This window comes from Pecten maximus, chromosome 12 (assembly GCF_902652985.1).
Source record: "Pecten maximus chromosome 12, xPecMax1.1, whole genome shotgun sequence".
Classification (NCBI taxonomy): Eukaryota; Metazoa; Mollusca; class Bivalvia; order Pectinida; family Pectinidae; genus Pecten; species Pecten maximus.
In genome coordinates, this window is record NC_047026.1 from 10,524,902 (window position 1) to 10,542,174 (window position 17,273).

General features: G+C 36.9%; 1 protein-coding gene across 1 annotated transcript; it reads right to left on the reverse strand.

Moving 5' to 3' along the window:
- Positions 1–11,805: 11,805 nt before the first annotated feature.
- LOC117340024 lies at positions 11,806–16,700 on the reverse strand. Its single transcript, XM_033901773.1, has 2 exons — positions 16,613–16,700; positions 11,806–14,269 (listed from the first exon to the last, which is right to left on the reverse strand). The coding sequence occupies exon 2, from the start codon at positions 14,265–14,267 to the stop codon at positions 12,204–12,206; it is 2,064 nt and encodes a 687-aa protein (XP_033757664.1). The 5' UTR covers positions 14,268–14,269; positions 16,613–16,700; the 3' UTR covers positions 11,806–12,203.
- Positions 16,701–17,273: the final 573 nt, after the last annotated feature.

Below are 17,273 nucleotides of genomic sequence, written 5' to 3' on the forward strand. Positions count from 1 at the left end.
TTTAGTCGATTTTAGTAGGGTGACGCTGTTCATTGGTGTAGATTGTTACCCCTGGACTCATTGTACCAATGCTCTATACAACTGACTCTACATGTATGTCACATGAAAAAATTAACCTGAAATTACCGGTTCTTGTTTTTTAAGTGTTTTCTAACAGTCGTTGATTAGTCTGAAAATTTCTAAAACGTTACTTTACACAATTTCTGATTAATTTGAAATAAAGACGAACTTATTTCCATGATTCAAGTATTTCAAAGATGAATTTCAACGTTGATCAGTAGTAATTTGTATCCCGGGGACGTATATGGTATTTATATTGTATGTTTGTTTGTACTACCAGTAACAGATCAGGTGGATATGGTGGATACGTGATTTAAAATCAAATCAAATTGTTTACGTCGGTACATGGTTAAACAATTCGTGAGCTATAATAACCGATTTCAAACGTGTGTCTTACTTTATGGAAATAAAGATGTATCCGTGGAAGATAATGCAACAGCAATTCTTTCAAACAGACTCGGACTCTCTACCTCTCTTTAACAAAATAATTACATGTTGACAATGTGTTAAGTTCGTGGGAAAAGAGGAGCGGATATATGAAGGATAAGTAGAGAACAAATCAAAGCACGGGATGTGATGAATAAACTAAACAGAAGCAAACTAAACCTGATCTTCGTATTCTCGTCCGTGCGTGCGTGTGTCCATACTCGCTCCACATTCTTGTGAGGATGAGTTAACAGTTCATTCCACAAAACCTCGCTGCGAATGTTTGCTTATATTTATTTATCAAAAGTTTTTGTTAATCTATAGCATCCCTTTCAACTTGTACATACAAATTAATCAAATCTGGCCATGTGATCAGTCTGGGCAAGATGACAAAGTTGCGATCCAGGTATTCATATCATCTTATAGACGACTTCCACAATGATCATGTCAGGGTATCGGGCCGACCATCACTGCGCCATTGAAACGTTCTTTTTAAGAACGCCGATGTGGCGCAGCGGTATAAGCTGCGGGTATTTCTGGCTAGGCGATTGGGTGCCGTAGATCGTGAGTTCGAGGCCCGGTCAGGGCACGAGTCAAAAAGTTGTCTTCCTTCGTCATTTGTGTTGCTAAGTTATACTTGTAGGGTCTAGTAAGTAATAACGACGGTATAAACCAATATAGGTACTGGATCCTAACAAACAAATATTGGATGCGTATTACTAGAAATAGATATATGTCAAGTAGTAATAACGACAGTACAGACAAGTAAATTGTCGAATTTTCGAGGCAATCTGCCCCTTTATCAAGACACAGGTAAATTACATACGATCACATATAGACATAGAACATGAAACTGTTACACAAATATAGTAGGTATAAACAACAAAAATATCGTAGTGTTGTAAAAACGATCCCCCTCGGCCGATACTTAATTCGCCGACGGCCTATTATGATTAATTAGGAAACATCTTAGGTGGTGTACAGATGCTAAAAGTAAATGAATAAATAAATAAATGATATAACTAAAAGGCTTAACAAAATATACATATATATACAGGGCGTGAAAAAATGTATCTGCTGTCCCCGTTCCATTATGGTAAGAGGCGACTTAATTTCAGATCATATCTTTTCTTTTCTTTCTATCAAGTATCTTCTTCATAATGTCTCTTGACAAAAACTTTTGGCTTTTTCCTTGTGGAGACAAACCAGAGTCTGTAGTGATGGTACATTTTTGAGTCGGATGACTGGTATACCCTGTCAGTATAATGTGGTCGGATGGACTGTCTTGCCTGATGTTTTTGGCAGAATCTTTCAATGAGGTAGTTTTGTCAAGAGCGGGTCTACAAATGTTCTTGCGCAGTGTTCACCATGGAACTTTGATTTCTTGATTACATTACATAAATATGTGTAATTAAATGTGACATCGTATTATATCATCCATTAAATCTGAACGTTAGTTCATACAAACTCTCCTAGTTTAAACGGAAGGATGTGTAACGAATCTCGATATCGTAACATATTAGATTTCAATGATTTCATTGATTTTATTTCACTCAGCCACACCTTGTGTGGAACAAGAGGACATACCTTAAACATTAACTCTGTACATCCTTAAACTTTATCTTTGTATACATGTATATGGTAAATACATGTACAGTTTCACACATTCCTAAACATTATCTTTGCACTTGCAGTAAATGCAGTGATTCACATATTCTTATACCTTATCTAAGACAATTTATCACATTTTTTTTCTAAATTTAGCTTCAAGGCAATGTGTGCGATAGTTTCCACTAACAATTTTCATACTACCAACATATTTATCTACATGGTGCCCGCTCCGGGAAATTGTGGCCTATTCCATAATATTGATTATTTTATTGGTTATTATAATTGTTTTCTATCAAATCCTATGTTTTATGACTTTCCAAAATATAAATACGGAAACGGCAAAATATAAATAACATTTACACTGGTTTAGTTTATAATAAACTGATTTCAACGAAATCATCGATCTACATGTAGGCATATAACGTGAATTATGCGATGATGAACACAATGTTTTGAGACAGAAATAATCGTCGTCCCTTGAACTAGACTAATTACCAAATACAACTCATAAGAAAAATAAAATATAATCTGATTTAGAAAAAGAAACACAAGATGCTAATCGGCTGTTTTATGTAAAATAAAAATGATCGTGTGGCCCAGAATATAAAACCCGAACACGCTGATGTACCATGTAGTAAAAATGACGTTCCCTGGAACAACGTGATGATCTTGTTCAAGGCTTTGTTCTAATGACGTCATTATTTGCCTGTAGTGACGCCATTAACCATGATATGACGTAAAAATTTATTTCAATGTGTATTTAGATATTCCCCTATCAATCTGTAATACATGTAAATAAATTAAGAAAATAATATGCTCATTTTTTACTGTCCTGCATCGGCCTAAAATCGGCCCGCTGGCACTCAACGTAGTACTATAATCGGCCCAAAATCGGCCACGTGGACGTTAAAGAAGTGTCCTTGTCTTGCCTTTTTTAACTAGTTGTGATTGACGTAAAAGTAAAATGTAAAAGAAAAAAATAATAGGAATTATCAATACTACCTTGGGTGTTGACGGTATTTTGTCACTGTTTACCTGGGCTCTGTAGGAATGTCCGGTGGTGATAATTAGACAGGGATTAGTAACTGTACTGGGGAGGGTTGAACTATACTTAGTCTACCTGAGGAAACAAAACAAGAGTTACCTCCTTCATACTTATCTGGGAACGAATTAATATTTATTTTATCTCGGAACTTCACTTCAAATTTTTTGAACAAAATTAATATGTAAATGTTTAGGATTAACATTTTTTGAACATGAAGCGTTTTTAGCGATTTATAAATATGTGTATAAAATATGCATTTATATAGGAAAAATGTTTCTGTTTGATATAAAGTAGTAAGTTTTGCAAGTAAGAACGTCTTTCCGTTTCAAACACTGGTGCGAATTTGTACCACCGTGTAATCAAAGGTCCTCTAAGCCCTAATTGGCCATACGTATGTTTGCTCTGGTGTGAATGTAGGTTGATACAGTGTACTAACAATACACTTCAATCTACATTTGCTGATGATATTTTGAATGAGTTGCTGCAGCAGTTTACTCCATTATAGATTCCTATTAGTAGGATTACAAGCCTGTGGTTGGATACTCCTTGTACAGGTTCCTATTAGTAGGATTACAAGCCTGTCGTTGGATACTCCTTGTACAGGTTCCTACTAGTAGGATTACAAGCCTGTGGTTGGATACTCCTTGTGCAGGTTCCTACTAGTAGGATTACACGCCTGTGGTTGGATACTCCTTGTACGGGTTCCTACTAGTAGGATGACAAGCCTGTGGTTGGATACTCCTTGTACGGGTTCCTACTAGTAGGATTACAAGCCTGTGGTTGGATACTCCTTGTACAGGTTCCTACTAGTAGGATTACAAGCCTGTGGTTGGATACTCCTTGTACAGGTTTCTACTAGTAGGATTACAAGCCTGTGGTTGGATACTCCTTGTACAGGTTCCTACTAGTAGGATTACAAGCCTGTGGTTGGATACTTCTTGTACAGGTTCCTATTAGTAGGATTACAAGCCTGTGGTTGGATACTCCTTGTACAGGTTCCTACTAGTAGGATTACAAGCCGGTGGTTGGATACTCCTTGTACAGGTTCCTACTAGTAGGATTACAAACCTGTGGTTGGATACTTCTTGTACAGGTTCCTACTAGTAGGATTACAAGTCTGTGGTTGGATACTCCTTGTACAGGTTCCTACTAGTAGGATTACAAGCCGGTGGTTGGATACTCCTTGTACAGGTTCCTACTAGTAGGATTACAAGCCTGTGGTTGGATACTCCTTGTACAGGTTCCTACTAGTAGGATTACAAGCCTGTGGTTGGATACTCCTTGTACAGGTTCCTACTAGTAGGATTACAAGCCTGTGGTTGGATACTCCTTGTACAGGTTCCTGGTAGTAGGATTACAAGCCTGTGGTTGGATACTCCTTGTACAGGTTCCTGCTAGTAGGATTACAAGCCTGTGGATGGATACTCCTTGCTGATAGCTTTCATTTCATGGAAGATGTACTTAGAGATATAAATTGTTGAGGGGATGAGGGAAATGTGACTCACAAAACAGTTGTTTTTACGGCATTTTACATTAAACTTCCATTTTCAACGTGTAATCGTAAAACCCAAACAGTGTACACTCATTTAAAAAAAAAAGGAGACACAATTGTGCATGGATTATGATGATTTTTATTATTACAGTAATTAATACTACGAACATTATAATTAATACATATTATATTATATATAACAATACTATATACTACCGACTACGATCATTACAAATAGTGTAATCACTGCGTCATCACTGAGCCGGCCTGGTCACCCATTTCTACCACATAAATACACATACTACATTGTATCTATACGACATTGGTATGCTGGTATACCACATAAATACATATACTATCTATACCACATTGGTATGCTGGTATACCACATAAACACACATACTATCTTTACCACATTGGTATGATCTATACCACATAAATACATATACTATCTATACCACATTGGTATGATGTATACCACATAAATACACATACTATCTATACGACATTGGTATGCTGGTATACCACATAAATACACATACTATCTTTACCACATTGGTATGACGGTATACCAGATAAACGCACATACTATCTATACCACATTGGTATGCTGGTATACCACATAAATACACATACTATCTATACCACATTAGTATGATCTATACCACATCAATACATATACTATGTCTACCACATTGGTATGACGATATACCACATAAATACATATACTATCTATACCACATTAGTATGACCGTGTACCACATAAATACACATACTATCTATACCACATTAGTATGATCTATACCACATAAATACATATACTATCTCTACCACATTGGTATGATGGTATACCGCATAAACACATATACTATCTCTACCACATTGGTATGACGATATACCACATAAATACATATACTATCTTTACCACATTAGTATGATCTATACCACATCAATACATATACTATGTCTACCACATTGGTATGACGATATACCACATAAATACATATACTATCTATACCACATTAGTATGACCGTGTACCACATAAATACACATACTATCTATACCACATTAGTATGATCTATACCACATAAATACATATACTATCTCTACCACATTGGTATGATGGTATACCGCATAAACACATATACTATCTCTACCACATTGGTATGACGATATACCACATAAATACATATACTATCTATACCACATTAGTATGATCTATACCACATAAATACATATACTATCTATACCACATTAGTATGATCTATACCACATAAATACACATACTATCTTTACCACATTGGTATGACGATATACCACATAAATACACATACTATCTATACCACATTAGTATGATCTATACCACATCAATACATATACTATGTCTACCACATTGGTATTACGGTATACCACATAAATACATATACTATCTATACCACATTGGTATGATGGTATACCACATAAACACATATACTATCTCTACCACATTGGTATGACGATATACCACATAAATACATATACTATCTATACCACATTAGTATGATCTATTCCACATCAATACATATACTATGTCTACCACATTGGTATGACGATATACCACATAAATACATATACTATCTATACCACATTAGTATGACCGTGTACCACATAAATACACATACTATCTATACCACATTAGTATGATCTATACCACATAAATACATATACTATCTCTACCACATTGGTATGATGGTATACCGCATAAACACATATACTATCTCTACCACATTGGTATGACGATATACCACATAAATACATATACTATCTATACCACATTAGTATGATCTATACCACATAAATACATATACTATCTATACCACATTAGTATGATCTATACCACATAAATACACATACTATCTTTACCACATTGGTATGACGATATACCACATAATTACATATACTATCTATACCACATTGGTATGACGGTATACCACATAAATACATATACAATCTCTACCACATTGGTATGCTGGTATACCACATAAATACATATACGATCTATACCACGTTAGTAAGATCTATACCACATAAATATATATACCTCATTGGTATGCTGGTATACCACATAAATACACATACTATGTATACCACATTGGTATGATGTATACCACATAAACACACATAATATCTCTACCACATTGGTATGCTGGTATACCATATAAATACACATACTACCTATACTACATTGGTATGACGGTATACCACATAAACAAATATACTACCTATACCACATTGGTATGACGGTATACCACATAAATACATATACTATGTCTACCACATTGGTATGACGGTATACTTTATTTTGTCTAGCTGACTGATGGGTTCGGAGGCGCTCGGCGTCAACTTCATCCAAGTACGTATATATCGTAATATCATCTACTACTACCACTACCATCCTCGATATATGGACGTTATCATTTTGAAGACACGGTGGTCGTTTAGGAACTGCGACGTTATCTAATGCCGAGTCAGATATAAAATTATCGTATTTCTTTGATAAGATCAACTGTTTCTTTTCAGTTAAGAATAACAGCTGTACAATTAGCGATCGCCATCGTGTTAATGACGTCGTCTCTTTACTTATGATACCAGTACTTTCAATGCGACATTATAAACACGGTCTTATAGAACATCTAGCGATATATCTCTCACAACGACAGTCTTCAAATATATAGCTTCCTCTGCAGTCTCACACACCCGTAAGTCTGTACTACAGGCACCGCATTGTTAAACCATGTGGTGTTTTGCAGGAAAGTATGCTCTCTGATAAATGTCCTCCGAAGATTTGAGAATTACTTCCCTTTTATGTTTCTACTCTTCATAAACACGACGATAAATTATTTACATATAAATCTAGGCATAGTTAAAGGATAAGCAGGATACTGAACTTCATATGCATTCTACAGCTGTTCCATCTGTCCATGACTCGTCAGTGATGCTAGGGATACCATACAGCTGAAACGTCTTTCTAGGACTCGTACACCATACGCCTACAGCACATATTGACTCAGGCTATAACACCCAGTGGGTCATATCTTAAATGTTCCACAGGTAAACGCAGGTAATGTTGATATAGCAAAAACAACATGTTGGTAAAGTGGGGATGAATCATATGATGGTGTAAACGTGACTGCGATTTGCAAATGATTGTCCTTTTTGTAATAATGAGTATGATAAACGGTGTCACCTCCCGACGATGTGACGTAATAATAAAAATATGACGTCATTATGACATCATAGCCTATTTTGTAGCGAAATAGACCGACATTAAGGTAGACCGACCCTTCGGGTTTCCTCTGATAGATCTCCTTAATTTTATTTTTATTTCAATGTCAATTATGCTCTTATCACAAAAAGCACATAAAAATCATATGTCACCACGTTCGTTTTACTACCAGGGCCACATAAAGATACGTATTAATTAATAGCTGAACCATATTTTTAAGGATTTTGGTAGATTTTATCTTTCCCCGATAATATTCACCTCAAGCATAAAAGGGAGTTTATATCCTATTTATATCATCAGTATGAGCAATATCATTCATAATTATCAAAAAAAGAGAAGATTCTTTGGGTGGTTAACAAAATATGGCTATTTTTATACGAAAAACCTGTTATTTTTAGTGAAAAATTGATTTAAAAAAATACACGTTTATTTTTTTCCTGAAAAAATGAACAGAAAAATTACCCCCTTTTTTTTGCTTAATTAAAAATTTCATATGTATACTTTAAGAGAAAAAAATAAAAATAACACCTCACCATATTACTTTTGACACTATGGCCGTTTACTTTGCTGGTACCCCAAAACTTTTGCTTCAAGTATGGCTCAAATTACCAAATTAGAGCAGTTATTTTGGAATCTGAGATTGATGAATTTTTTTGTTAAATCTTTACCATTTTCTTTCATAAATTATATTGTAATCTATGTTACTGGTGCTTTCTTTTTTTCTAAAAGAATTTTATTTGTTTGATTTCCCAAACGCAATTAACATTTTCCGGATATTTTCCTCTTTTCCGGATGAAAATTAGAACATTACACTAACGGTCCTTCAGACGCTTTCTTCTAATACGCCATGTCAAACGAAGCGTATCGGTGATACAGAATGCCAGAATATGCACAATAATAGGACTGAGACCACAATTAAGTACTTCCGGGTTCAGGCCCCCACGAATGAAGTCCCCTCAAAAATGTATGTATTTCAGGAAAACAAATCAAATGCCTCTTTGAACTTGATTTCTGTTGATGAATTTAATGTGGATTTATAGTAGAGATGTCAATCTAGGTTTTGTGATGTAAAATAATAATATTGATCATTTATTATGTGCTCCAGGACACTGTGTGATGAGTCCTAATTTGACCTCTACCCCTGACCCGGATGTATATAATCCACGTTGGCGACACATTTTGACAGCTATCTCCAGAAAATGCTGAACATGCTGGGTTGAAACTTTTATATTTTGCTTCTCAGATGTTGGTCTTGGCCAGGTGAGATGGAAAGTTGCATATGAGATTTTGGGAATTTATTATGAATTTTAATGTTACAATGAAACATATAGCGAAGGTTGCTCGAGTGTCGAGCGTTCCAACCTATGCGATAATGTAATTTGAATTAAGGCAAAGCCTTAGAAGAGCGCAGCCTATGACAGTAATCACTCACCGTAACATGTATATGTAGCGAGGGATGTTATCGTGTATGTACTGACAGGTTAAGCTGACAGGGTTAAGCTTAACGATAACTATATGTCATGCCTATATGTCGTGTCTGTACTATGTGTACCTGTGTCACCTTAACCTTTGCTAGTCCTCTGTTCACGTGTGCTGTCTCTGGTCGATGTTTTTGTCGTGCATTGTTCGTAGTCGCTTGCTTTTTCGTCAGTGTCTGTCGTGCCTGTGTATCCTCTGTCGTGATTGGTCCTTATAGTTTTGTATTGTTAAAAAGTGGGATAAATTTAGGGTGGTGTATCGTATACTGGGCAGTCTGATGGATTAATTTCCTGTGTGCTGTCACGTCTTTCTCGCTAGTACTAATGTAACGTTAGGGTATGTAGCGTCTTGGGTGGGTAGTACTAGTCTTGACTTTAAACATATTTTATTGTCTAAACAAGAACAATAGGATTAGGCACAAGTTATTACAACTTATGAAGCCTTCTCCACTCAACATGTTAATATTTACAAGTAATGACATAGGTATAATAGTAAATCATGTAACATTTAGGAGGAAAAATTGATAATTTAACATACAATGTACATTTACATAATAAAGAGATACAAGTATATATATTCAAAATCTTCTGCTGGACTTTATGAAAGACTGCACATATCCAAATACATAACTATTCACTTCCAAAGCCAAGTTTTCATTACCATATAATAACAAATTTAAATTTACATGTATATTTAAATCATTAAAATATTGGAACATTTCAGCACGAGCAGTAGCATATATTGGACATTCAAAAAAGAAATGATACGCATTTTCACAAATGTTACCACAGTTTACACAAATAGAGTCCTCTGCCAAATTTACACAAAAGTATTAGTCGGGGTGTTGGGTTTAGTTAGGTCGTACAGGTATGGGGGTGGTTTTAGGTTAGGATGTTTATTATATAGCTAGACCTATGCTGCTGTCCGTTTATATGTAATTTCATGTTGTAAATGTTTATGTCATCGTTAATAAAGTGTTAATTGTAGTTCAAGGCGTTTGTTTTCTCTCTATACGACAGATACAAGTTACCCATCGAACCTGGGTTGTTGGTCCACAAGGGCGAGTCGGGTGCAGTTTAACGTACGCTCCTGTTACATATATACTACCACATTTTCAGATTTTAGACTTTTTTTTAGGGGGGGGGGGGGGTTAATTTAAAAGAATGACACAAAAAAAATGCTACAACACATTGTAACATAACTATGTATTACATCTAAACATCTATACATGAAAGTATATATGAAAATTCCTTAGACAGTATGTCTACAGAAAATTGAAATCCCATAGCCCAAGTCATTTTTCCACAGACCCATTTTGTAAACATATTGTTGAAAAGTAGCATTACTGTCACGCAAACGCTTGCATCATCCAGTAACAACACGCTATTATGGGTTAAAAAAAACCTCTATTTTAAGCTCGGATTTCATATCATCATTTGTCAGAAAATATTGGAATGTTGTTTACATGAATTGTAATGTATGTCAGGACTCAAACTTTTCATAGCCATTGGGGCCAACACTGAGAAATTTTACATAGACCGACCAGGTTTTCTATAGCCTCTGGCCATCGGACCACCTTTACTTTCGAACACTGCAAGTTGAGTGACAGACTTGTTTATTGTTTGTCCTGATGTGAATTTCATTGTCTTTACTTTGCATTGTTGGATTCCAAATGATCGTGCACTTAATAATGGCATCAGTATTCTACTGCCATATTTCTTTGCTACTAACAACGTAAAAGGGCAGACGATACAACAATATTTTCATATATATAACAGGAAAGCGAATTTAGTGCCGCCACAAGGGGTTAAACCCGCGACCCTCTGCTTACTGCTCCGTCGCTCTACCGACTGACTTAATGGAAATTCCCCCACCTGAAATCACTATGTACCCTATTTACAATTAAAACCTGCCTCACTATTCCTCACTTTTCAAACGTGTTCGCCCCGAACACACATTAACCCAGGTTTTATCCCCAACGAAGCCTCTCATTTTCATATAGCTTGCACTTGGAGTGGTCAACCGATGTAACAGAAAAGCAAGTAGTGTGCCTCCACCGTCATCGAACCGCGACCCCAGGCTTTACTCACCGGGTTCAATCGTACTGACCGGACGCCGGTGCTTACACCTGGGCATCGATGAATTTTACACCCGGGCAACGATAATTTCGATAGAAAATGAACGCCGAAGACGGGATCGGAAGAACGGTTGGGATATTTTTTCTCTTTTTTGATGTGATAATGATGTCCTTCAAGGAAAATAACCCGACCACGGAACAAAATGATAAATTTGCTATAACTTGCAAGGATAACTGACAGGAAAAACACCTCTCATTTTTTGCTAATTCGCCCACATTGTAGGCGGGTATGACCAAATTATGCCGCAATCCACGAATTATGCAACATATACAGCAAAATCCGCGATCGAAATGACTGTAAATCTCACAGTTTATCGGAATTATATATTTTGACATTATCAAGTCCTATAATATAAGACTTCGAAGGTTCATATCGTGATGTTTACGTTTATTATCAGATATTTACATTTTTGCGGTATAATGGTGATTGTCTATCGGGATTCGGACTAACGAACCTGAACCTTTCATACATCTGTAATGTAATACAGTGAATGTCTTTCGTGAATCAGATACAGAAATGAACATCAGTTTCAAATTAACAAAAACTTTCAGTAATACAAAAAGATCACTGTACTATATGCACGACGTTACATCAACAGGGATTCGGATTACTTCGGACTAACGAATCTTACCCACACTAGTTACTCTACCGGATCCATCCCCCATTGATGTTCTACATAAAAGTATTTATATGTTGTCGTCACTGAATTTATACACCTCCAGTACAGTAGATTCCTGGTTAGAAGTAACCACGAACTCCTGTTTGGTTGGATGGACCACTATACAGCACGGACAGGTGATACCGGACAGCTTGGACAGTAATACCCTCCCACGGGACCCGTCGGGTGAAACGAGGTAAACGTTTCCGGACCGGAAACCACAAACATACACATTGTCATCCCGGTCTAGTCCGATACCTATAGGACAATTCAGACCAGGATCCCTGTACCTGTAGACTACTGCGTCACTGTCTAGTCGTCTACACACAACGTCATTGTTATCTCTGTGGTATACAGTAGACTTAGATTTAGATACTGCGAGGTGTGTTCTACCTCCCTTCTTTATTGACTTGGTGACCGTCCCATCGATAGACATAACCTTCACACTATAAGAAGTACCGACCAGGATGTTGTCCCCGAGTACTGCTATACCAAAGGTACTAGGGAGACTACTGATCGTGTTGATCACGGACAGCTGACCATTCTGTAGTGTACCTCTCAGTATCTGTGTCTCGTTTACAGCCACAAATATCTCATCAGCAGTACGTCCACGTGCTATATCTGTAGGGCAACCGCTAACTTTATATTCTCTCGTGTAGGAATATTTATCATCAAACAGTAGGAGTCTACGGTTACAGTAGTCTGTAATAAGTAATTCATTGTTGTCAGTAAAGATTCCTCCCGTCAACCAAGGCGTTCCCTCTCCTCCAAGTGTACTGGTGTTAACCGTATGTACACAAGATACCGACCCGGTCCATACATCCACCGCGGCCGTTACTGGAGTAGTCTGGACTGTCAGATGCTGCAGAGAACCCGTCAAATCGGAAGTCGAAGTCGAGTCCGAAAATGCTGAAGCTGAAGGCGTCAAAAGCAAAGATCCTATCAAGGAACATATACGGCCATTTGCATTCTGTGACACGGGTGAAAGTGTCGAGGTGACGTCAACATTTCCCGCGGTTGTCATTTTCATAATTTCATTAATCGTTTCCTGTAGCTTCAGTGTGATGTCAAACTGATTTGTTTCTTTCTTTGTGTTTTGATCCATACGTCGGTAATGTCCCGATATCTGATTTTTTGTTTGTTCTCTCACGAAAAATCGGTGACGCTCTGATAACTGTTGATCTGAACGTGACATCAGCAGATGTGAATTTTCCGCGTTGATGTGAAATGTGTTGACATTCTTCCGTCGATTCAGTAGTTGTTGTCTGTATGTTCTGCATTGACCTGCGAGGTCTGATTGAAATCTTGCGTTAAGGTTATCGAGCTTGTCTTTAGCTTTCTGTATCCTGTCGGTCATTTCCGCTGAAACTTCTTTTTCTCTTGCGTTTAGCGTTGTTATCCCTAAATCGTCCTCATCTAACATCTTCTTTGTTTCCTCTGTCAGCTCCTTCCATTCTGTCTCACCGAGACTCTGTTTTGCCATTGTCTTCTTGATCACATCATCCATTGGTTTAACATTGTTACATTGTCTGTGTGACACCGACACACAGATATAACAACACATAGCGCTGTGGTCTACACAGTACACGTCCAGGGGTTTTCCACTATGTTTATGACAGATTTCGTAGACTGTTACATCACAAAGTTGTCCAACATTCCCAGAGATGGAGACAAGTCGATGAGAAGATGATGCCTTGTTCCGTTTATGGTAAATTCTGCATTGTTTACAGAGCTTCTCATCACACTCGGTACACGTGACCTCGGCAGGGTTCGATTCTTTCCAGCGTCGACATGGCTCACAGAAAAGGACATCGGACGACTGTGCTGTAGAGGAAACAAGGAAATCCTTTTTCGGAAAACATGTCGCCCATGTACTTACGACTGTATTGCCGTCATCAGGATTAATTGGCGCCTCACAGACAGGACAAGGGAAGTAGTGTCGGTCCTCGTCTGCAGTGACGTGTTCCGCTTCGATGTATGACGTCAGACATCGGCAGCAGAAAGTATGACCACAAGGGAGCAGCCTCGGTTCTTTGTAGGGTGACGTACACATCAAACATCTGTATTCCGGTCTCGGGTCGGCTTCTGCCATGTCTGTAAATAAAAGGTGATGTATAGGCTCCTCTGGAAGATAGGCGTCAAGAAATGTGTATAACGTGATTAAGTGTAAAGAAGACTGATTTCATAATATCACATGTTCCTGTACGTGTATAAATAGCGCTGGTAGGTACTAATATATAAACAGCAGTATCACGGTATACCGCCCCCGTTATACCGCCAACCAGGAATACCGCTGTCATTTTCCTATTTTTCTCTATTACGTATACCTCCCCCCCCCCCTCACCCCCCCCCCCCCCCCACCCCCCCCCCCCCCCCCCCCCCCCCACCCCCCTCCACCCTCCCCCCTTTTTTCTTTGCTATATATAATCCCGTTAATAACTGTTTTAGTTCAGCGTAATGCCCGCTTTACTTATGTTTGTATTATTTGACGTACCTTTGCTCTGCTCCAGGGTCATGTTACAAAACAGCATTTTACAAATATAATTAATGACTGTAATTTGATTTATATATTAATTGTCCTTAAAGGATACAGATCACCTTAATCAACCATATTTAGAGGATATTGAATGCATGGTTTCCCGTCTAATATAACATATATTTCACGAGTATGACAGAATATCGATATTTTAACGAGTGTGAGGCAAGAGTGAAAAATATCGATATTTAACGGGAAACCATTCAATTTTCTTTTTATTGCATTTCATAAACTTCAAAACAAAATTAAAAACATCGAAAAATTAATATTGTCAAAAAGTGCGGGAACAGTAATGACGTCATCTCTTTGTGACGTTACTCCACGTCAACTTGACGGCCCCAATTTGAAAGGACTGATCAGCGTAATTTAAGGTTTTCTGTTGTTATCGGAGAATCTCTGCATAAATAGATAACGTCAAGTGAGTTTTTTGTCACAAATTTAGCCTGAAAATTTCAGAAATACAGCAAAATAACCAATTTATCTATATCCGCTTTGATTGGAAAAATCGGATAGTTTCAACAAGGTGAATACAAAGGTAATTTGTCAAAAACGGAAAACTTATAATTTCACTGCAAAATCTTATATTTTCACTGCGAAATCTTATATTTTCACTGCTCATCGCTGCAGTGAAAATATAAGTTTTATTAGTTTGATAAATTTCTATATTTTACTTGCAAAAATGCAATAAACGTGAATACGCAGCCTTTGTTTCAGGTATACATCTACTTATTATAGGCCTGTGTACACATGTGTACGGCTATAGTATTGAAACCCCGTTATATCGCCACCCTGAATACCGCCAAAATCGGAAGAGGACAAAAGTTTAGTATAGGCTATATCAGATTATATTTGTCTACGTCATTTCCCTTTGGAAAATATTCACCTACTAACGACAATAACACAAAAATACACGACGACATAATTATTAATAAACCTCTGACACCTGCAGGAGCAGACGAAAATTGTGTAACATCAGCGCTGACTGGTTGATTGAAATTATCGAGCGTAATTTGACACGTAGTTCTCAATGAGCGGTTATGATATGCTGGGACAAGCAAAATGACAATATATAGATATTAACTAGTATATGGGGAATTTTGTTTTCTACCATAATTTCACCTTTACGAAGCTGAAGTGTTGACATGCCATATATTCCAAGTGTCCGACTAACTGAAATCTGACCATTTCCGGATATTTCAAGAAATCTAGCGACAATTATACGACATGGTATATATGGAATCCTACACCAAATTAGGGAAAAGATATCTGACTGACGATTGAGACAATTTTCATCGACAAATGTTGAGCGGTTGGTCGACGATCATGACTTCCCTGAACTTAGGTATCACTGGGCGATTGAGTTACTAACCTTGATTGGAGTGTAATTTACAGACGAGACGAGTCCCTGTGATATAATTGTCGCTCATTCAAAGTTAAAACATAATATAATTAGATAATATATACTGTCAGTTAGTAACTACAACTGTTCATACTAAACAGAGGTGTGGTTTTAACTCGAACGGTTCAGGGGAGGTAAATCTTCAAAAAAAACCAGAATGATTGTTGAAATGGTATATTATTGGTATATAAGTTAAAATATACATACATGATATGATGCAGTAGTTGTTTGTTGTATTTGTCTATGTCTTTGCATTGGAAACAACAAGTAAAGATAGTATTGTTCGAAAACCGTGAGATGTGTGTATACACACCAAACAAATGATATATATTGATCAATAATAACAAAATATTATTCTATTTTATATATTTTTTATCAAGTCACTTTCGGATTGTGTAGGATTACCATTACATCATAGTAATCACCTTTATTTGATACCGAAACCTGACATATTAAATTAACAATATCGGTCAGTCATTCTTATAATTACTGTACACCTTACCTTCTGACAGTCGTCACGATGTTGGTGATACTTTCAATATCTTGGTGTTTACAAATGAGGTGTGTTGTCGGGTACTTCCTGGTAGCCCTAGACAAGACGAACGATAACTCGTCTCCAAATAACTTCCTGATCCGAGTCAATGTTAAACTAGGTTGATTTTTCTCATCCATTTTCATGACGTGTTTTTAATTCGCCTATTATGTCGAAATTCAAACGTATTCAAACCTTTAATATGTCATATACATTTCAATTCGCCTTGTTGCAGGTTTAAAATGTACAACATTTAACCAATAAAATATCGCTATATTACATTGTAGCAACAACCCGACAAAGCGATGACACGACAGTTTAAATTTGCTAATATGCTTGCAAAGAATGTGTTGTGGTAAAATGTCTTGTTGTCGTTTTGTCGTTTTGTCATCGTTACATCATTGGTCATTCAAACATAATTACTATGCTTATTGTATTAATTTATTTCTATAACATTAAGTGAAGCAGTTGTGTAATAAAACAGAGCAATTATATCAGTTGAATATTCGGAGAAATTAATCGTAATTAGGGCGTTCAAATAGTGAGGTTAAGGTGTTTTCCGACGGTATACATATCACGTCTCCTGTCAACAAGCAGTATACATACAATGTCTCCTGTTAAACAGCAATTT

What these genes read in the sequence shown, in the direction of transcription:
- LOC117340024 (XM_033901773.1), bottom strand. Translation starts at nt 14,267, where the DNA reads ATGGCAGAAGCCGACCCGAGACCGGAATACAGATGTTTGATGTGTACG.